The following is a 22,486-nucleotide window of genomic DNA, read 5'->3' as shown; positions in this document are numbered from 1 at the left end:
ATTGCTTTTGTTATTGATCAATCTACCAATTTTTGCAGATTGTTTTCATTCATAAGTAAATATAAATATATAAATCATGACAACATCCCTTCTCAATGAGTAAATATTTTGGCAATTAGGGAAATTACTCTTCTTTTTTTTTTGTATGTTAGATTTCTGTTTTTACTTTTCTGACTGCTATTCTATAATATTTTGTCCAAGAAATGTTTTGAAGTGCCAATTTTAATTCCCCGTAACTTAGGTTGATGTATACAAATTGCTTGTTTCCAAAAAACAATCCACAGTCTAAAACCTTAAAGTACTCAGTTTACTTATACATAGGGAAACATAGTTGACTTATTTTTTTTGTTCACCACGTATTCAATTAAGCTACTTAAGGTTCCTTAATCAATTGCTAAAATTCTAATGAATACATTTTCTGTCAATCTGCTAATTGTTTAAGTGTTTCAGCAAAAGTTTCATTTAATTCTTTCAGTTGTGAACTCTGCTGAGTTCACAAGAGCCTGGTAAAATCATCTTACTATTGTGCTGTTCCTGTATATTTTGACCAAAAAAATGTTGTAATTTTGCTTCTGTAACAAAAAGCACCTGTTCAAAGATTCACGACATGGCACCTTCTTGCCTCTTGTCTGTGCGTCGTCTATCGTTCCACAGAATGACCCAGTGCTCCTTCCTGGTAAGGCAGGGCAGCGTGCTGGCCCCGGTGTTACAACTGCTTAGGGACTGTGGAGGGGAGCCGGATGTGATGGAGCAGACCTGGCTGCTGTGTAATTGGCTGTCATGCATGGCCCGTCTACCGGGCCCCTGATTAGCCATGCTACAGTTGGCTGGGCTTTGATTATGTTAAGCCTGACCCACACAGGCAGCCGCCACAGCACCAGTCGCAAACCTCTGATATGTCATTTATGTCCGCGCGGTCGCAGTCAACCCCCAAAACAACTATTTACATGCTGAATTCAGATTCTCTTTTACCATATTTTGTACTTCTATTTAAAGGGTCTTCCTCCAGTACATGCCGCTTTCGTCTGAGCTCCTATGCAATTTCACTATTCTGATGTACAGAATTAGCATCTGTCGGTCATTGTTGATTCAATTTGCATATTATATTGAATAATTAAATGAGGATTGAAGATTAATTTAAGCGGGTGACAGATGATTCGTCTTTGAACACTCACGGTGACGTTAACGGGGCAGTCGCGCTTGACTGTATTTGGTGAAAAAACATGTTGCTAATCTGATGCACAACCTTGATGCTGCCTATAAGAACGTTTAGTGACAAAGCAACAACGAAAAACCTCTTACCTGCTTACGATTTAAGGATTTGGTTTCAAAGAAATATCATATTTAAGTATATATTGTCGAGAAACAAGATCCCACACAACCGCCACACAGAGTTGATCTTTGCCAGTAGTCCAGTTCCTGGAATGCGTCCGCTCAGTTCCGCACCAAGATGGATGGCGTTAAGGAGAATATTTAGAGCAGCTTGAGCTTTTCTCAGCTAATGTAAGCATTGGCAGAACACAAAGTGTGTGTGTGTGTGTGTGTGTGTGTGTGTGTGTGTGTGTGTGTGTGTGTGTGTGTGTGTGTGTGTGTGTGTGTGTGTGTGTGTGTGTGTGTGTGTGTGTGTGTGTGTGTGTGTGTGTGTGTGTGTGTGTGTGTGTGTGTGTGTCTACATACACTGCTGTAGTTCTGCATTTTATGATCAGCCTTTTTTCCTATATGAGTGTGTGTATATATTTGTATGTATTTATACATTTATGTTTAAATGTATTTATACATATATATGTGTGTGTGTATATATATATTATGTATGTATATATATATACATGTATATATACACACACATATAGAAAAAGGGCTGATCATAAAAAGCAGAACTGCAGCAGTGTATGTAGTGATGTATTCCCTCTGCTCTGAGGGCATGAATAATTCACCTTGTCACACAGAAAGCCATTGGTAGAGTGACATATGTAGGCTTGTGTGGTTTTTAAGTGTTTCTCTGCTTGTGGGGGCCACCGAGCCATGTAGCCATATGTTTCATTGTCTCTTGGGAGCGTCTCCAGAGACCTTTTGACAAAACAAAAAAAAAGGAAAAGAAATGACAGCTATTTTGCAACTGACAAGTAACTGTACTTCCTTTTCCCCCCGAAGAGGTATGTGCCGGTAATCTCCTTGTCTGTAAATACAGTGATTCATTTGTTAATCATCCGTGGTGATGATCTGTTGAATCTCTGAGCTGACAAGATTTTAATTGTAAACTGTTGACATGTTAACTCACCTGATTCCCGCTTGCTCCTTAGAAATACACAAGCAGTGTGGAGATCTCAAAGAAAATCTTGCATTTTTTTCATTTCATGGAAAATGGCCACACACAAGCAGAGTAAGCATTATACACACACACGTGTTGGATGTTTTAAAAATGTCATGGAATCCTTTACCCTGCACTGGCTCCTGAGATTTCCTTTATACCTGTACGCGTCACAAGGGCATTGGATCACCTCGACACTTCACATCCCACACACATCTCCAGAGCTCGGCGTTATCTGTGGGGTCGTTCCTCTTCTTCCCATTCTCTACAAGGGCGTTTCCTCTCCCCTGCAGGCCCAAGCCGAGCTTTAGGCCTGTAATTCCTGTTAACCTGATGTTGAAACGCTCCCTTCAGCAGTCCATTACAGCCATGGAAACCAAGCCCTCACTGCCTGCAGGGTAAGTGCAGCTCGTGCAGACCATAGGGAGCCAGCATCAGGGAATGCACACAGTGTATCGCCCAGCGGAAGTAAACAAAGGCAGAGTAACACAGACAGACACACTCTCCGCTGACTGGCAAGAGAGGGCCTGATTGTTCGCCCTGTAGATGATTTACACTCCGCTTCAAGGGTGAGCGCAGGTCCAACTGACTTTAAGTGAAGCTGAGGACATTTTTATCCCTGCAGACCTTTCAGTGAGGAGTTTCCATTTGTCTGTAACACTGTCATCAGGTTAGTTTCAGAGCCGAATTATCAGCAGTAAAGATCTGGAGGGGAATGACAGCGTCAGCTCATAGAGATAAATAAAGAGTTATTCAGCTTCATTGTGTAAACAGCCATTTTTTATGGGATTTTAAAACGACTGACGATTGCCTTAAAAGTCAAGTTGGAGTGTCTATGTCAATGTCTGGATCTCATTGTCCAAAGGTAATTTACACAGCGTCCTGTGCACGTCTCAATCAGCCGTTGTAAATGCTGTAAAGAGGCAGTGAACCGTTGTTTGGCTCACTTTGTTTTGTGGCGCATGCTGCTCGTCTTATCAGTGAGGCAGTTCCCCTCCGGCGGATCTGGTCTGTATAGTGTGTCCCGTGTCAGATATACGGCCCTGCTCCGACGCTGGTTCCTCCTGAGGTGTTCGGGTTGTCTAGACGTTACAGGGAATGGAGATTATTCTACACATTCAAGATCGTCACTTGTCTTCCGTGTGTAATAAAACATGCATGAGATTGATATCCTGTATTTGCGTTGTCCAGCAGCGCTGAAGCTAATTCGGCTGTTTGAGATTGGGCCTTATCGCACGGCGGGAAAATGCCTGCCTCCTTTTTTTTCTTCTTCTTCTCCGTTCTTAAATCTGCTTTAACTTTGGTTTCTTCGACGCTGGGTTTTCGCGAGAATTTGTTTGCGTTTCAGAACATTAACTTTACACACTCTTTGTTGTCATTGTGGACAGTGAGGAAGTTATGTAACGGAGGCGTCGTAAAACCTCGGCACTGTTTGAAAATGCCAGGTCTCTGAACTCAAGAAAGAACAGAGCAGCCGAGACACTTGAGTTTTTACTGGGTCTGCGTTATACGCGAGCCAGATGCAGGCGTTCAGATGCTTGTTGTTAGTTTTATGATGTCAGGCTTTGAGCTGCAGATACTTCAGCTGAGCTGGGAGAGGCAACGCTTCGGCATAATCTCTAGTTGGAAACCATTTTGGGCTCTGGTGTTGCTCTTCACCTGGTAGAGGCGTGGAAAGTTGGCAGGAGACTCAGTTTCTGTAACATCCATACTCTTCCTGCCACCAGGTTTGTTTTATGTCTTTCTGCGTCGTCAGGCACTTGAGGGTGGACAATTTGTTTAGGCAGCTGAAGATGGAACTGTGCGTAGTGGAGGATTATGAGATTGCTGGGTGATTTGTGGGTTGGATTTTCTCGGAGCCCCAGCTCAAACATCCAACACTTGCTTTGGTGGTAAATTATGATACAGAAACCATAAATATTCTGGATTAAAATCCAAGAATGAATATATTCTTTAGTTTTTTCTTTTCTTTTTGGATTCTGGCTTCCCGATAAATTCAGCTGCATACCATCCCTCCCCAATGCCAGTTTTTCTTTGGGCAATGTTGCAACAGACGAGATAAATAGGGTGAGGATTCAATGGAAAGTACCATGAAAATGCTAAAACTACACGCAGTAAAAATAAACAGCTCTACTTTTGAAAACAGCCAGAGCTCGCCTTTCTTTTTTTCCTTTTTACTGTGAGTGGATGAATTTGTCCGAGTCCTACATTCCTTTGTGAAAAACACTTATTGAGTCAGCGAAACCGGGGATTTTGTCCTTCCAGTGTTTCGCACACTTATCCACAGTACGGGCTGCATCTTAATACAGCACTCAGACTGATATTTATTTAATGCAATACACAAACAAACCAGAGCCTAAATTAACACTCACATTTCAGGTTGACAAATTCAGTGCTCTCCACATGTTTAAGTATTTGTCATGCGTTAAAGTGTAGATTGTTTGACCTATCCATATGGATCCTTTAAACATCGGATGATGGGAAGTGGCACTGTTTTGTGTCCCTTTGAACGCCGCTGTAGAGGGCAGCTCTGAGAAGCTTCACCTTGAACTGATAAAAGCGATGAATTATCGCTTTGTTTATCCTGCTGTTGAAACTTGGAGTGCATTATCAAAGGAGAGGCCAATGGAAGAGTATTAGAGAGTGTATTTTTAAAATCTTGTAAATCTTGTTAATTTATGTCACCATGACTTGGGGACCTCACCTTGCCCTTCTGGTTTCTATTGGCATTGAGCCCCCAGACCCAGAGTCTGTAACTGTAAAGTAGTGCCTCGTTTTCCTTCTGCCAGGATTTAGCATGCTGACCCCCTGGCTCTTAGAGGCGTGCTCGTGGTCTTCTCGGGCTCAGGGGAGATGACCAGAGCATTAGACCGGGACCCCCCTTCATTTGCAGCAGTCCCCTTTCTAATCATATGAGGCTGGGAGTGATTTGGTTTTAATCCGGGTGCCCCGGATGTGATGGTGTGTGATTGACAGGCTGTGATCAAGAGCAGGATGTCAGCAGGGTGAAAATACCATTAATGGTATTGCTCATTTCTCAAAGTGGGGGTGGCCACACTGTTGGTGGAGGTTTGCTCACCCTGCCTTTCACCCGCCAGCCAGCCCACCCCTTTATTCCCCCTGTTGCACTTTGAATGCCCTCTCAACCTGAGCTTCCCTCCTACGGGGCGGTAACAAGCTTTTGCACTGATTCTTTGCCTCAGTGTTGCTCAGAGAGCTTAACACAGAACTTGAAAGTGAAGTTTTAAACCACTAATCATGACATGAGTTCACATTTCCCTCTCATGGTACAGCACATCTGCTGTTGCTGTTGGGACAAAAGAAGAACAAAACATCCCATCGTTGTGTTTTATAGCCCATAATTGCGTGGTGGGAGGCTGTGCCCCCCAGGTCTCCTCCTAATGGCTGTTTGTGTGTTGTTTTAGTGGCAGATTTACATGTGGGAGGGACAGTGTGGTGATTTACAACCAACAGTGCCACTGACTGGCCGCCTCACTGGCTTAGTGACTGACTGGCCTTGCTCCATGTGTGTTCCAGGTGATAGTGCAGTCTGGCTGCCAGCCCAGCGTGCTGCAGAAACTGTGTCAGCTGCCCTTCCAGTACTTCAGCCACCCGCGCCTCATCAGGGTGCTCTTCCCCTGCCTTGTCTCGGTCTGCTACAACAACTCCCAAAACAAGGTCATCCTGCAGCAGGAGATGAGCTGCATCCTGCTGGCTACATTCATTCAGGTAAATGTAGGAACATGAAGAGTAGATGTATTCCCGTCCGTAGATCATCGTTTTACACACCGATAACTAGGAACAGCCACCGTCAGTAAAAACAATTCAGTGGCCAATGGCATGTGAATGGGGCATCAAAAAACAGGCTATAAAAATGATATATATTCAAGAGCATACTAATGATCGAAAACATGCTCTTTGGCTTGACAGTTTCATGCCTGTAAATAAAACATCCAAACACGAAAAATGTCTTTCAAATCAGAGGGAAACCTCTTTGCCTCGGCTGATTAACAGTTGCTCATCTTGGCCCCGGTGAATTTGTAACAGGCCGGCTTTTACACAGATAAATGGCTTCCTTCACAGTGGATTTACCTGCCACTGGTTCGACTCGCAGTAAACAGCTTGTCTCCTTCATCTTCCTCTGACAACCTGCTCCTCACTGCTCTGCAACCACCACTGTTTAGACACCGATTAACTTCCATTCAAAGGGAGACAAGCTATTGTCGTTTCTTTCAAACAAAGCAATAATGCATGGTGTGTTGCCCCGCTGCCCTCATTGTTGAGTTAACCTCAAGGACATTCCTCGGAGTGAAGCAGTTTGATCCTGTATGTTTCTTTATCACCCGTTATACTAAAAACATTATGACACTATGAAGAAACATTTGATTAGAAAATACGATGAGATGTAGTGGCAACTTTTAAATAATATTGTTAGTATTTCTCTGTGACTGCAAGGTTTAATTAATCTGAGATAAGACCAATTAAATTGTACACACGCAACACTACTCGTACCTGCAATATACTGTTATAGCAGGCACTAATACGTGTGGTAATTCCCCTATAGGACTGCGCTGCAAATGAGAAAGATTCAGACAACAAAATAAAGCCCGCAGGTAAGTTATTCTGGTAAATGTATCAAATGCATAACAACAAATTGGATGAATTGTTTTCATTTCATTTTAGAGATGAAGGTTTGTTCCCCGATTGGTCTGAATATTTATAATGATAGTTTTGAGATTTAGGAATATTTCCTTGTGACACATTTATCTTGGCACATTGGTTGATTTCTGACAGTTTGAAAATGATTACTACGGGACACCCGTTATAATGAAGTTGTTCTTTTCTGTCTGTGTAAAGTTTCCCAGCTGCTGGATTACTGCGAGTTGTCAAACCGCTTTCCAAGAGATCAGTGGGACTCGGCGCTGCAGTTTTTTCTCAAGAAGCAGGAAGAGTGATGGAGTTGTGCACTGTCCTCAGAATGGATCAGCACAGTCTGAACGCTTAAAAAAAAACGTTATGTGGAGTTATTTAGGAGAGAAAAAATGTCGTTTTTTCTGATTTGAAGTCTGCACATGAGCAAATATGTTCTTCAGACATTGTCAACTGTAAAGATTGTGAAGCCTTATCATATGTTGGTGCATCTGTTTGGATTTCTTGGAAATCATATTGATATTTTATATGTATTTGCACAAAATGTCTTGTTTGTTCATTGCAGTTAGAACAAAGGCGCAACTATTCCAATTAATATCCGAGCCATTTGTTTCTCTTTGTGTCCCCGTTGTAGATAGAACAATATACATTTCAAAGCAGTGACCATCTAAACCTGAAACATGTACTTATACTGAAATTTATAATTTGCCACGTGTTTCATAAATACTGTTTGTGTTAATTTATTGTATTTGTCTAATTTTTTAATGTGAATGGCCAGAATGTTATTTCTAGTCTACATAATGTCAGTTACAAGTTTCATGACCTTGATTGTCCGCTAAGAATTATATTGTTGAAGTTAACATCCTTTTCTTTTCTTTCTCTAAGGAGGCAGACTTACATACTAATTTAATGTATTGAGGTATTTACGTTCATGTAAAATAAAATACTGATGGCTATATATTGTTGTCATTCAATTTTATTCTGTGTAAACTGTACAAAGTTAAATTGATATCATCAGTAAGATAGAGCAAACATGAACACTTGGTGACTTTTGCATTTCTGTCGGTTACACCCTCATGAACTTGAATAATGAAGATGTCCTAATTTAGTCTGTGGACAAATGCATTTTGGAGAAACACATTTGATTGACTCAAAGAAACATAAATAAAAACTGGTGTTTAATGTACTTTCACGCTGCCAGTTGATAAACGGACACCTTGAAAAAGAAAACAAGTTGGAAGTATATTGATTGTCGTATCTAAAATGTTGTTTTATTCCAAATGGTTCATCACTGCAGTGTCAATGTGGCCCCTAGTTCTGCAGATGACAATCAACCAGCATGTTCAGGCAATATTTAGAAACAAGCTAAAGGGATGTGATGGGAATTACAATAAAACAATCCCCCTTTGCATTTTGCAAGTGTGAAACTGCTGGAACATTCATCAGCTCGTCCAGTTTTAGATGAAAGGCAGTGTTCATGATGAACGTCTGTTAAATGTGTTAAGACTAAAAACATATCCCAATTCAGATAACCTGTACTTATCTTTAAATGATTTGTGATTATTAGCCCTATATCTTTCTAATTAGCACTTTCCTCATATGTATTGCTGCTACTGTTGTACTCAGTGGAAAGTTGTTCCAGGCTATATCAGCATGTCCTAAACACTAAACAGGATTTTGAATATAAAATAGACTGCACTTCCTTCACTGACAAAAGACGATCCTCCCCAACAAATTGTTGAGGTGTAGTGTGTCAGACCCGGCTTGACCTGCATGCTCTCTTGTCCAGCGGCTATTTGCCGTTCAGGATTCCTACAGGAATGAAAATAAACTCAAGACACGCCAGGATGCGTCCTCGGGCTGGGAGTCCCCTCCGCGCCGCGCGCTGCGCGTTTTGTTTTGGGTCCATTCAGTGTATCCTTTGCAGGTGATGCCAGATGCAGATAAGCGGCCGCCGCTGCCTGTCCTCTGTCTAGACGTGTAACCATGGGCCTCAGGTTGGTATGGCACTGGGACATTTGTCTAAATAAGACCAATTTGATCGGTTTATCACGATGACGGGAACCAGATATTATGCCAAATCTGCTATAAATGTAAGCTGTGGCTATTATTAGAAGGCTTTGGTTCTTCAGAAGAAGAACGAACATCACGTGAGGACCTGAACATCACAGAGCTCAGCCCATTGTGTGTGATTTATGACTTGTGACTCATGGGTCAAATGCTTCATAATATCTTGTCAGCCATCAGTCACTGATCCACTTGTCCCAGAAATTGAGCAGGCCTAAATAAGAGCAGGGCCTGCTACCTCAGGGTTTCGACAGAGAACGGAACCCAGAAATGTGGGCAACTGAACATTTAGATTTCATTTCTGATTGCCCAAACGTATATCTTGAACCATTTATTACATGAGCTTTAAGCCGTCTTATAGCTTAAAAAGTGGAATTGTAGTCTAAACAGTGGAGCTTAATCACTTCAGTGTCGAGCATTATAAGCAGCAATTGCTTTTCAATTCACCTTCAAACTTTTCTTTTGCCGAATATAATATATATATAAAAAGATCTTATGGTTTACAGAACAAATTGAATAATTTTGCATGCAATAATCAGTTAAAAGTATGGTTTTATTGATAAAATCGACTATGTCTGTGGTCATAATAAATAATAATAACTTATTTTCTGGCGAAAACGCGAGCAATGCGTATCTCATCTGTTTCCTTAATTTACAAGAATCGATATTGAATCAAATCATGCAGATCTACACAGTTTGGTTCCTGATAAACATATTGTAACCTTCAGGCGTCCAATGCTGGACAAAGTGTTTGAATCCCGTTACATATTCACCACGTTATGGCCAGTTCTGGTATAGTGGTAGAAGGTCCATATACGCCCTTAAAGTCCATCAACAGCTGTGAGTCCTGCCGAAGAATCCTTGAGAAAGACAATGAGCTGAAATGCCTAAATGTAAAAGGTTAGTCAGACCTCCAATCCTCCAGTCGGCACCTGAATGTATCCTCGAGCATAATCCATTCCGGTCCATTAATTCGTTTTTCTTTGATTGAATGTCAATGAGGTCTATGCGCGTCCCCTGCAGAGGGCGCGGGTGCGCGCTCGGGGGCTCCAGCTGACTTCGAGGCCTCTTCACGTGTCGACGGGACTCGGCACCATGCTGTTCGGTGTGTCGGGTAACTGAGACGAGAGTGAGGTCACATCGCTGCCCGAGGAGTTGCCCAGGGAGCCCGACTCAGAGAAAGACACCTGCCGAAGGAAACAGGAGTCAGATCAACAACAACAAATGGTTTTCAGACAGTTTTTTTGGACACATGTTTTCTCTCTGCGAGTGCAAAACGTATCATGCTTCTCCTGATCAGATGTTAACATGAGAATGTGCTCATGCAGGGCCAGGAATACATTTATTTAATTTGTCAAAGTATTCGGCCTAATAAGACATACAAATCACCATCAGTCTGGTGAATCTTACGAGATGACGTCAACAAGTGACCCACAAGGAGCCCACACAAGCTAGTTGATGAACAGTTTGGCGCAAGTTTGCGCGTGGATATATTTAGATCAAAGGCGTCAACATTACTATAGAGTAAATAATTGTTTCTAATTTTAAGCGTTGTTTTTTTAACTAAATGAAGGCCATTATCATCATCATCATCAACATCATCATTATCATTATCATTAACTTCATCATCGTCGTCATCATCATCATCATGCCCTGGTGGATCATGTTTGAATTCTTATTTAATATGATGATTTAAGAAGTTGTTAAGTATGAAATTTAACAAATATTTATATTTCCTTTCCCTCTCAATGTAAGCCTATAAGTCCCTTTGTATTATTTTGAATGGCCTATAATTTATTTTAAATATATAACATTCTGAATGCCATCGTACCAGCTGTTGGAAAGCAGGCTGGTCCAGGTCGCTCTGCAGGGCGAAGTCGCTGAGGGTTTTCCACGGTGGCTGGTAGGTTTGCACCTCCACAAGATTCCCTTGCACGGTGTTGTCGTGCCGGATCGGACTCCCCGCCACCAGAGGTGTGCCTGTCATGCCCTGCAGATTCTACAAGAGCAACGACAGTTACAACCAAATATTGTTCATGCAGTAAATATATTCTGCTGTTCTAACCACACTAATACAACATATATGTTTGTGTTGTCATTCTGAGGGAACCAACACACATTTTTAAACAACAAACATAAAACCTTCATGTTTGTATTTTATTTTATGATCATTAATTGTTAGAATATTAATACGTTTATGAGCCTGTGAAATTGTCTAAATCAAATTTACTCTGCAATACATGCAATTATTTTCAATAAAAACTTATTTCAATTCAGCAAACAAAATTGACAATTATTTTCTGATTATGATATTGACCATTTTAAATAGGAAAATAACTAAAATAAATAATCTGTATTTTTTATGAGCTCTATACTCTAGTTTAAAAGATATTATCTGCAATGGTTTATCTCCAGCAGTATTGCCATTTCATTATTTATGTCATTATCCTATCGAGCTAATGTGTGGCAATAACCTTGCACATGAACATTTTGCCTGATCATTTCCACTTTGTTACATTTTTGTTTTATTTGAAACCATACATTTATTAAATTTGTACAGGGCAAGTGGCCGTAAACTGCACATTATAAAATATGCCTAATAAGCAAGTGTTGCCCAAGATTAATTGGGCCTGTAAAATGAGAAACGAGTCTCATTTGCATAATGTTTTCAGCTCTACCATGAAAATATAAAAAACACAATATAACTCACAGTTTTTTCGCTGTGATGCTGCGATTGAAGCTGCTTCATCAGGATGGTCCTCTTCTTGTCTTTGCAGCGCTTGTTCTGAAACCAGACGCGGATCACCCTGGGGCTCAGGCTGGTCATCTCCACCAGCTGCTCCTTCATCAGGGCGTCCGGTCGCGGGTTGGCGTTGTAGCAGGTCCGCAGGGTGTGGAGCTGCTTCTCGTTCAGCACCGTCCGGATCCGAGTGGTCTTCTCGGACTTGTGGACGTGGTTCCGGTGATGAGGAGGATGTCGGACCGAAACAGGTTCTGGAAAAAAGACAATTTAAATTAGCAACCTAAAATAAATAAAAAATATTTTATGTCTGATAAATTAGAGTAAACTTAAATTAAGAAATTAAAGTAACAAATAACATCGATTATAGTTTACGAAATTGAACACATAAAATAGTGCACCAAATATTATTTGGCGTCTCTAAGGTCACTGCATTCATATAACAATTCAAACTGTATGTAGGCATTTAAAAATATATATATATATGATATTGAATCTTTTTTTATTGCCCACAATATATTTGTATTATTCAGTCAACTGTCGAAAATGGCAATACTTTTGGAAGTCCGAATAAACATGATAATACTGCATACACATAATAATATAATGATACTAATAAAATCATAAATATCATAATAATAGGTTGACGTATGCCTGCCTATATGCAGATACTACTTTTATGTCTGATAGTTTTAGAGGTTTATAATAAATCTGTAGGCTATACCTGAGATGTGCAGCTGTCTGGTGTGGATGTTCCCCGGGCTGAGCGGGCTCCCTGCAGAGGCCCGCTCCGCTAGCAAGCCGTGATCCGCCCGACACAGCAGCTCGTCTTCCCGCAGAGAGAACTCGTCCCCCGGCAGGAGGTGTCGGCTGCAAACCGAGCACCGAAAACACTCCATGTGATACACATTGTCCCGAGCTCTCATCACCAGGTCGCTGCTGCAGAAGCCCATGTTACACTTTGCACATTTGATGCCAAATAACCTGCAAAGGAGCATGGAGACTACATTGTTCTCATGCAGTAGCCCTAAAATGTTGCAGGCTAAACGAATCTCAGTGGATCTCAGTTCACGTTCCAATCAACAGGAGCGCAAAACAAGTTGCGAGCTGATATAATAATCAGGAAAATAACTAAAATATGAATGCCTGCAACACAAGTCTTCTTCAGGTTTGTACATGATACGCACTTTTGGCCGCTTTCATTTGACACCCAACACATTTGCCATTGAAATGGACATTAGCATTATGATAATAATATTTATCTCATCTCAGGTGCCCCCTTTATAGCCTATATAACACTTTTCTTTTCAACAACCCAACACATGTTCTCTGAAATGTAGGAGAGTACAAATAAAAAGCTGAAAGCGGTTGAACTCTACCTTGAATAATCTCTTTTACAGTAAGTCTTTCCATCTCGGACGAAGCAAGTGCAGGTCTCGTCCAGGTACTGGCTGCACTCTGCACACTTGAGGCAGGCTGCATGCCATTCCAGGTCCGGGGAGACTCTCAGGATGTACTGGTCGTGTATCTGACTTCCACAGCCCACACACATTGCGATTCCCGACTTCTCTGTGTGAGGAGTGGAATGCATTAATGCAACACTGTGCGCGCTCTTTTAATCCCCATGACATCCCCGTTAAACCCTCTGCACCCCTCCACCTCAGGGAGAGAACATCTTTGCGCGTATCACAACAAACATCAGAGTTCTCCCAAGAATATTACAGACTTATTATAATGAGGCCAGAGGAGCTAAAAATATCCCCAAGCAACCTATACCACACGAGTCACTCCAAACCCAAGAGCACCACAACTTTATGAGGATATAAGCCCATATATATATATGTATATATTAGTGCATTTTTCGTGAGGAAAGGTCAGTTGATCATCATACGTTGCAGTTTTCGATATTATCCTGCAAATGTCGAAATGAATCGAGCAATTAGTCATCAAATGTAAGAGACTATACGCCGGATACGTCTTAAAGGGAAATTAGAATTTCGCAACAAAACCCTGTAATGACACAAAAGGAGGAGAGAGAAATAACTTACTTTTTGAATGATCCCCCATATCATCCAGGAAAGAAGTATTGAGCAGGATATCCACCATACAGGAGAAATAGCCCAGTGCAAGCCGGTAGATGAAGGAGAGGAGCGGTAGAGGAGACCGTCCCGTCCCTGACTGGATGATACACTTGTATTCCTCCACCGGGAGGTGGAGAGCAAACAAAGATCCTCGACCAGTGACGTCTGCAAACCTGGACCTCTGTTGGTCCGGGGAGAGGGTGCCATGCAAATCTCCTCTGGACCCCTGCTCTTTTTTTTTCTTCTTTTGACTATTTGGACTGGCTGTGAGATTTTTTTTCTTCTTCGTCTATTGTCCCACAGCGCTGCCATCTCTATTTCCGTAAGTGAAAGCACTTTCCCTGTTAACTCACAGTGCAATTATGTACTTGTGAGTTTGAGATTGTAATTTTTCATTTTGCTATCCCATATCCTTATAGGGCTTACATTGTTTATTGTAAGCTTATTATTGTCAATATTCTTGTTATTGAGATATTGGGTTTTAGTTTAGTTTAGTTTACTAAACAATTATATATTGTTTGGATTCCCATAATTCAGAGTTGAACATGTACATGTGTTATATTGCTATTCATGATAGTATTATAAATGACAAAAATGATCCTATATTACTTAACCATAAAAATAACAATAATAATAATGGCAATACAAATAGTTATCATTATTTATTATTCTTATTTATGTATTATTATTATTATTATTCTAATAATATTATTACTACAGTCTGATGGTTTATTCTAAAATGCATTCATTAAATAATTGAATTTAATAGTAACTTTGTTATTATGATTTTTGCAATGCTGTTTAAGATGATAGTTAACCAATAGTCTCACGCTACTGGAGAGAGCCCTCTACTGGATACAATATCATCATGGATCCCAGAGCGGTTAATACACTAGTGATTCCTATTCGTATACTTGTTAGTTGATAAAAGGCCCTGGCCACAACAACAACAACATTGTAAATATGAAGTACACAACTATTCAATATAATGTAAGAGAGTGAAAGTGAGAGAAAGAATAGCACTGCTCAATTAAACATATTTTTTAAAATTCCTGCTATTAATGCAGATGAATAAAATGTATGATGAGATTTGAAAGACCAGACTATTTTTGTCATGTCTTTTAGCAAAACATTCTAATGTTAAATATTGTATTTTATCATTTGATACAACATATTGTCGCTTATTGTTTTACTCTCATGTATTTGCAACTAAATGCAGGGTTCAAAGTTTTATTTTTTAAGATGGGTTGGATTCTCAGTTACACCATTAAAATAGGAACTAGAATAGACTTTAGTTTGAAGTGTCTTTTGCCTCCGAGGGAGAAATTGAACAAATCAGCCTCACAGGACACAGGACCTTGTTGTGTCTCCTACGAATCAATGAATCGTGAATATTTCCACATGTTTATTAACATGTTACATTACAGCATCAACCTAATATTTATGATGAACTAACGGTCGCAATTGTTTGCCTTTCTGCTCAGTAACTGAGATTGACCGGAAGTTCGCGTTTTCGATGTCGCGAGATCTCAAGGCTGACGTCAGGTTACCTTTGACATAGATTTGTACCTGCCACCGAGGAGCGAGCAGCTAGAAGGGTCCAAGATGAACAGAGCGTTCAACAAAACGAGTCTGAGACAGTTGGTGAGGAAACTTAAAGCCTGGTCAACTATCGAGATGTTGCATTGGTGTGTTTCTGCACGAGCGCAGGAAAAACACTCGCTGTGTTTGTTTATTGTGTTGCTAGCCTGCTCGCTAAGTTAGACGCCGTGCACGTCGTGCTCGTGGTGTCACTTTTCGATTTACGTGTGACGGTTTTTGTCCAACTTCATTTGACTTAGTTACACATTGTGATGTTGAGAGAATATGGCGACGTCTAACGTCACTGTATTTGTATTTTGAGCTCGTGCTAACTTGTGTTAGCATAGCTAGCTTAGCATTTATGCAACCGACGTTTCACAGCAGTTAAGAAACTGCGACTGTTTATAAAGTGTTCCCGAAAGCATTGCAGGTCCTGTGAGACGTGTACCAGGAAAGATAATAGATCACTGAGGATCCGAGCGTGTGTGGGATTCCTGTTTTTATGTTGTATTAGTTTGACTTGATTTGAATGACCTTCATAGACTGCTAGTGTCCAGTCATGTCCAGGTAAAGCTGGTATTATCCTGCTTTACTTTGACCGAAGCGGGTGTAGCAGTTCAAAGGTTGGACTGATGCCCTGTAACTATTTGTGTTTGCACTAACTTGCTGGGTGATATTGCAATTCAATCAAATGAAAATACAACTTATCTTTTATCACATGTAAATAATGGCATTAGAAATGACAAAAAAAGTAAAAGGTTTCTTAGCCATTGTTACTTCCTATTGTGTTGTTAATTTACCAATTTTAAAACAAGAAAGTGTTTTCAGATTAAGAAAACCACATTTTCAGTGACACCTCTCCCAGCTCTTTTCCTCTCCGTGTTGATTTGTACACAAAACGTTCATTGTTGTCAATAAATTGTCTGGCAGGCGGTTGAAAAGGCTGCACCACCAGATCGTTGGTTTTATTGATTCGCAAGTGTATTTAATACTGAGATGTTGACATTTCCTCCAACAGACTAGTGTCCTCCAAAGGTTTCAAAGCACCTTGGTGGTTGCGGAGCACAACAATGAAAAACTAATCCCAATTACACTCAATGCCATCACTGCTGCCAGTAAGCTGGGGGGTGATGTGACTTGTCTGGTTGCTGGAACAAACTGTGCACAGGTAGGCGACACCATTCTGCAGTGACGTGGATAAATAAAAACACAATATCTTGAAGAATGTGTCCATCACATTTCGAAAGTCAATGGACAAATACATCTATATAAAAGGTCACCAGGAAACCAAACTTTTTGTTCTGTCTTCTCAGGTTGTAGAGCAAATCCGTAAAGTACAAGGTGTGAAGAAGGTTCTGGTTGCTCAACATGATTCTTACAAAGGTTCCCTGCCAGGTATGTAACAGAAAGGAAACTCGATGCCTATTGTTTAACTTTCACTCACAGAAAAAATACTGAACATGTCTTCTTTTTTTATATATCATATTTGCACAGCTGGTTGATCTAGTGTTCAAGGGCATCTTGGCAGATTTAACTAATGGAGGGGACTTTGTGTTTCCATTTGATCCATACTTATATGTTCAAGTTATAAACAACGGGCTCAGCAGCAATAATTTGTATTGATATCTGATTTTGATACTCTTTTCTTTTCTTTTTGTTTCCTCAGAGGAGTTGACTCCCCTTATCCTGGAAACTCAAAAGCAATTCAATTTCACCCACATCTGTGCTGGTGCATCTGCCTTTGGGAAGGTAAGTAATGGGGAGTGATCCCTGTACATTATGGAGATGTTGAAATCAGGGCTGTCGAACATCATATTTTCACGACACAATTATCCTGGCCAAACTTTGTTTACTGTTCATTTTGACTTATTTAGTAAATATGCAAGATTAGCTGGCTTATCAATATGATATTATCATGTGTATTATAAACATGATGCCAGTATTACATTTCTTAATATCCCAATCATTGTTAATACCCTATATATTTTGCCACACCCCCAGTCATAGTCCATCGGAAAAAAAGTAATATTATAGTATGTCTTAAAGTCACATTGAATATATATATATAGTAATTATACTGAAAGTCTTTTGAAGTCATAGTATGACATAAAAAGTCAAAGTAGTCCAGTATGACATAAAAAAGTCACATTATTCTATGCCATATAAAGTTATAGTATATCATAAAATACATAATCATACTTGTATGTACAAAAATGTATAGTCCAGCATGTCATGAAAAATAATTATAAAATAATTAAAACGGCATGCCATTATAAATTCTGAGTATCGCAATTCACAGAAATGTATTTTTTCTCTCACGGCTTAGTTGAGATAAGTTTCTTTTCAACAGTTTTGAGCTCCTGCTTCAATTAAGGAAGAAAAAAAATCATCCACAAAACATTGTCCGTGTATGAACTGCAGTCCCTTTCTCTTGATTCTTCATCAAGATTGATCATTGCACGTTTCCCTGCTTAGTCACCATTTCTTTCACCAGAACCTGCTTCCCAGAGTGGCTGCCAAGTTGGATGTTGCTCCAATTTCAGATATTATTGAGATCAAGTCTCCAGACACTTTTGTCAGAACAATTTATGCTGGTAAGCCCTTTTTTAATCACGGTGAAGAATTACACATTGTATACTTCAGAAGTGTTTAATCATGTTACCTGGATAAAGAACAGCATTTATATGATGCAGATGAGCACTGTTAATTGTTTGCAACGGGAGTTATCTCTGTTTGTATATATTATTTCTCTGTGCTTTTCAAATGTTAATTATATTTTGATTTATTTAGGAAATGCTCTCAGCACAGTGAAATGTAATGAGTCGGTCAAGATCTTCACGGTCAGAGGGACATCCTTTGAGGCGGCTGAAACGGAGGGAGGAAGTGCTGCACTAGAAGAGGGTACAGTAGCTTTACTGATTATTCCAGAGAGCTCCGAGACGGTGCATGCAAAGATATGACTTGTTATTATGTTAAAGTATTGTTGTTTTTCCATTTAAAAAATAAAAAAAGATACAATACCACAAAGAAACAACTACAAATGTAATTTGTTGATCATTTTAATCCAATGAGCCTCGTCATCTGTGATCCTCATTTATTGGCTGTAGTTGCTGCCTCGTCTCCTGCTGGAGTTTCTGAGTGGCTGGAACAGAGTCTGACAAAGAACGACCGCCCAGAGCTGACCAGCGCTAAAATTGTGGTGTCAGGAGGTGAGACATCTTTTTGTTTTTTAATTACAATTTAGAGCCAAAGCAAGGTCACCATTTGTTTGTTGTGTCACTTTTTGTGTGTGTGTAGTAGTTGTTGGGGTTTGTGGTGAATTCATTTATTCTTTCACGAAGTAGCCTAATGGTGCTTTCTATTCCTAGGAAGAGGCTTGAAGAGTGGAGAGAACTTCAAGCTGCTCTATGACCTTGCTGAGAAGATGAATGCGGCAGGTAAAATATAATTACATTTAGTTATTTACTTTTGTTTACCTTTTTTAACCCTTGTGTTGCCTTCGGGTCAATTTGACCCGATTCAATGTTTAACCCTCCTGTTACCTTTATATTTACTAACATATTTTACCCTTGAGGTCAATATGACCCCAGCTATTAAAATCTCCAGAAGATTATTAGAATTAATATTGTTTTCCAAGTTTAAGTGTGAGGTACTTTATGTTTGTTTGTTGACTCCCGAAAGAACACCGACATTAAACATTGAATCGGGTCAAATTGACCCGAAGGCGACAGGAGGGTTAAATATTGAATCGGGTCAAAATGACCCGAAGGCAACACAAGGGTTAAACATTGTTTTTACAAATAAAAAAAAACATTAAGAGTTTACATTTTATAATATTCTTTTTCCAGTTGGTGCATCCAGGGCAGCCGTGGATGCTGGCTATGTCCCCAATGACATGCAAGTTGGACAGACGGGCAAGATTGTAGCACCGGTAAGTCATTACTTATTCTGAAGTGAAGGAATAAAAACAAAAATGAAAAACAGTTCGCTTCAAAATAATGTTTAAAGGCACGAAACACTTGAAATCCGAGTGGACTAATCGGTTGCTTCTGACGGTTCCCTGTGTACCATGACACACCATGGTTGCAATCCAGTATGTTCAGGGCGGCTGCTCTGCCCTTTTTTAAAAAGGTTAACTTCCCATTATGTGATTCAGCCGGGTTACCCCAGCTGTAATTATCCACACATTAGGCCCTGCAAAATGTACTTGATGGCACATTTAGAGCTCTAAATGATTTAGCTGGTCCATTAAAGCCGAGTGCAGTGGATATCTGGGCACAGCCTCAGACCAGGCCGGATTGTCCAAATTGGATTTTCTAAATGTTATGACAAGCTTGTTGAATTTGGCTAATTTGATTAAGTATGATATTAATCTAGTTTAGTTTCTCACTCCCTGTTCTAAAATGTGTATTTAGTCAAATAAAAGATGTTTATGTACACATGTAAATCTCTTATTTGTTGATTAATTAAAAATGTATTGTCAGAAAATTGAGTGTAAAAAAGTCAAGTGTATTTAAACAGAAGTTTGTCTCTGGACGAAACAGCTTGGCAGTTTGAGTAGTTTTAAAATGCTGGTCACTTTGCGCTCTTAGATGATTTAAATTGATCCAGAGATTGTGTTTAAATGTATATAATGGAGACACTATAGGGACCACAGAAATGTGTTTCTTTGGGTTCTTTAGTTAAAATAAAAATAAAGATTCAGTTGAGATGGCCGCAAGCACCTCACTTCGGAATATGTCGCTTCTTTGTCTCCTGAGACTTCACCTGCAACATTTAAATAGGCACTGAAATATTTATATGGTAGAGATGGTTTTCCCAGCTGGTGAGTGTGGAGATATGTGTACGGCTGACCCGTTGCACACTTGCCCCAGCACCCTCTGATAGATTACACACCGAGGTCATCATACCATCATTCGGCTCGTCGTCCTGCGGTAACGGCTTGAGATTACACTTCATGTCTACAATCAAGTAACACTTGTATTGTTGTCGTCTGTTCGTGTCCACAGGAGTTGTACATAGCTGTCGGTATCTCTGGAGCTATTCAACACCTGGCTGGAATGAAAGATAGCAAGGTAAAGCCACTGAGACAGACTGCTCTACCATTGGATAGGTTTGGAGAATTCTGTATTGTTTAATACTTAATTGTTTCATTCAAACCGAATGTTAGGCTCATCCTGTCTTTGACAGTTTTTATTTAAGCCTAATTATTTGTTTCTGTTTGATCAAAGTTTCTTTGCTTTTGGTTCAGCATAAGACCGAGGCAGTTAACAGTTTGTTTTATTTTTCTATTTAGACTATTGTTGCTATCAACAAGGACCCAGAGGCTCCGATTTTCCAGGTGGCTGACTACGGCTTGGTCGCTGATCTTTTTAAGGTAAGTCACCGATCTTGTATTCGGAAACAACCATACACACACACACACACACACACACACACACACCACTCAAACTTCTGCCGGACTTTGGGGTCCAGAGGGACAGAGTATACACAGTCAGAGTAACATTTGCTTTCTCACTGATGCATTTTGCACGATGCCTTATTCCACCTGATGGAAAGGTCCAACTGTTGAATTATTAAGTTCTTGAATTAATCAGAGGAGAGTTGTGGCTGATCTTGCCATGAAGAGAGAAACACGTTAGGACATCAAAACATATTAAAAGTGATGAATGTTCACTTGAAAAGTGGCTTCAGTTTAGCATTGAGCTTCTACTTGCCAGGCTTTTTACACGCGCCGTTGCTTTCTTGTACCGAGCTGGTACTTGGGGACAGCGAGCCAGGAGTGTTGGCACAACTAACACCGGAGTCCAGTGCTCCTCGTGAAAGCGTAGTAGGTTATTTTTTCATGTGTGTCCTGTTGGTCATGTTTTATTTAGCCTCTCATGAGCAGCCCAGGTGTCCTGACAAACTCTGTAGAAGTGGTTAGTAATAATATCTAGTGGCAGTCGAGTTGTGACCCACAGGGTGAGCTCATCTTACATGTGATCACTCCTCAGATAGCTGATTTAAAATGGATGGGCTTTCTACTTTACCCCAGAAAGGACAATTGATACCTCGGACAAACTCGGGCAGTGACTGATGATTCAGTTCTGAAGTTGCTTGACTGAGTAATTTTGTTCTCCTATTTACCACATAAGGCTTTTTGAATGTGTCTTCTCTTCAAAGCTACACGACTGGCATTATCAGTGTTCATTTATGAACAAGATGCCTCACCTTTTTTTTTTTTATATGTGCATTTGTCAACCTGGCAAACACTCATCAATGTGTGCTGCTGTCTGTGGTTTGATACATCTGATGAAAGTTAGTGTGCTCATGCATGACGGTTTGTTTGATCAACTAGTAAATCTTATTTTATGGAATATGCCGAGTCCAAAAAATGACAGGCGCTGGAGAACATTTATTCTCACATTTAAAGCCCGGACATATTTCAAGTGGGCTTCAATAGAAAGTCTAAATGCCTAAAAGATGACAACAATTTGTTTTTCTTTTAAGCTCTGTCAGTAACTCATTACAAATACACTGGCGCAATAACAAACATGGTAGTTTGACTCCTGCAGTAAATATATCTAGCAACAAGAAAATATACTCAGTGGTCCTGCTATAAAAGTCAGTGCTAAATGTTTTCTTTACCATTTTATTTGTATGTTTTCTCTCCAGGCTGTTCCTGAGATGATTAAAGCTCTGGACCAGTGAGGAGAAACCAAGGCTCACAGAGCCACCGCCTTAACCAATCTCTGAAGCTGTATGTGTTTACATGCTGACTGGAAATGGAAGATCTTCTCATTTTAAAAATAAAGCCCATTGTTTAAAACACAAATTGCATACAGCATTTGATATGTGTACATTTGTATTTAATTTCCTGGTTCAGCAAAGGGTATCTCTGGGAAGGCCTGACTTGTCTCTGACCTCGTTGACTGTAAGATGTAGCTCTTTAATGCTAACTCAGAGGATGTGGACTCACTGAGATGCTCTTGGAAAATAATGTATTAAATTGACAACTAATAACAAGTTTGTTTTGCCATGGTTTTTCTTTATTGGATTCATTTAGCAACGCCCTCT

The 22,486-nt window shown here is 40.1% G+C and overlaps 3 protein-coding genes across 7 annotated transcripts in view; 2 read left to right on the top strand and 1 right to left on the bottom strand.

Annotated features, from left to right (window-relative positions):
* Positions 1-7,916, top strand: part of scaper (S-phase cyclin A-associated protein in the ER) — a 57,215-nt gene extending 49,299 nt beyond the window's left edge. For all 5 annotated transcript variants that reach the window (XM_056417796.1, XM_056417797.1, XM_056417799.1 and 2 more), the window contains 3 exons: positions 5,846-6,037; positions 6,873-6,921; positions 7,166-7,916. In XM_056417796.1, coding sequence (XP_056273771.1) covers positions 5,846-6,037; positions 6,873-6,921; positions 7,166-7,263 — 339 coding nt within the window. In that variant the 3' untranslated portion in view covers positions 7,264-7,916. The remainder of the gene's footprint in view (positions 1-5,845; positions 6,038-6,872; positions 6,922-7,165) is intronic.
* A 90-nt stretch (positions 7,917-8,006) lies between these two features.
* isl2a (ISL LIM homeobox 2a) lies at positions 8,007-13,915 on the bottom strand. Its single transcript, XM_056417805.1, has 6 exons — positions 13,814-13,915; positions 13,145-13,334; positions 12,490-12,749; positions 11,736-12,019; positions 10,857-11,024; positions 8,007-10,212 (listed from the first exon to the last, which is right to left on the bottom strand). Exons 1-6 carry the CDS (start codon positions 13,869-13,871, stop codon positions 10,096-10,098), a joined length of 1,077 nt encoding a protein of 358 aa, XP_056273780.1. The 5' UTR covers positions 13,872-13,915; the 3' UTR covers positions 8,007-10,095.
* A 1,476-nt stretch (positions 13,916-15,391) lies between these two features.
* On the top strand, positions 15,392-22,435 carry etfa (electron transfer flavoprotein subunit alpha). Its single transcript, XM_056417327.1, has 12 exons — positions 15,392-15,490; positions 16,446-16,595; positions 16,741-16,822; positions 17,094-17,176; positions 17,922-18,021; positions 18,218-18,328; positions 18,535-18,636; positions 18,796-18,864; positions 19,276-19,358; positions 20,437-20,502; positions 20,724-20,804; positions 22,085-22,435. The coding sequence occupies exons 1-12, from the start codon at positions 15,452-15,454 to the stop codon at positions 22,118-22,120; spliced, it is 1,002 nt and encodes a 333-aa protein (XP_056273302.1). The 5' UTR covers positions 15,392-15,451; the 3' UTR covers positions 22,121-22,435.
* Positions 22,436-22,486: the final 51 nt, after the last annotated feature.

The sequence above is a fragment of the Pseudoliparis swirei genome, chromosome 6, assembly GCF_029220125.1.
Source record: "Pseudoliparis swirei isolate HS2019 ecotype Mariana Trench chromosome 6, NWPU_hadal_v1, whole genome shotgun sequence".
Lineage (NCBI taxonomy): Eukaryota > Metazoa > Chordata > Actinopteri > Perciformes > Liparidae > Pseudoliparis > Pseudoliparis swirei.
Note: the sequence above shows the minus strand (reverse complement) of the source record. Positions and strands in the feature narration are given on the sequence as shown.

Bases quoted from the DNA above. Each gene is read 5' to 3' on its own strand.
- isl2a (XM_056417805.1), bottom strand. From the start codon at position 13,871: ATGGTGGATATCCTGCTCAATACTTCTTTCCTGGATGATATGGGGGAT. The intron at 13,335-13,813 runs GTAAGTTATTTC...CTCCTCACACAG, and splicing joins TATGGGGGATCATTCAAAAA to AGAAGTCGGGAATCGCAATG. The intron at 12,020-12,489 runs GTATAGCCTACA...TCTTTTTTCCAG, and splicing joins CAGACAGCTGCACATCTCAG to AACCTGTTTCGGTCCGACAT.
- etfa (XM_056417327.1), top strand. From the start codon at position 15,452: ATGAACAGAGCGTTCAACAAAACGAGTCTGAGACAGTTG. The intron at 19,359-20,436 runs GTAAGTCATTAC...TCGTGTCCACAG, and splicing joins CGGGCAAGATTGTAGCACCG to GAGTTGTACATAGCTGTCGG. The intron at 20,805-22,084 runs GTAAGTCACCGA...TTTTCTCTCCAG, and splicing joins TGGTCGCTGATCTTTTTAAG to GCTGTTCCTGAGATGATTAA.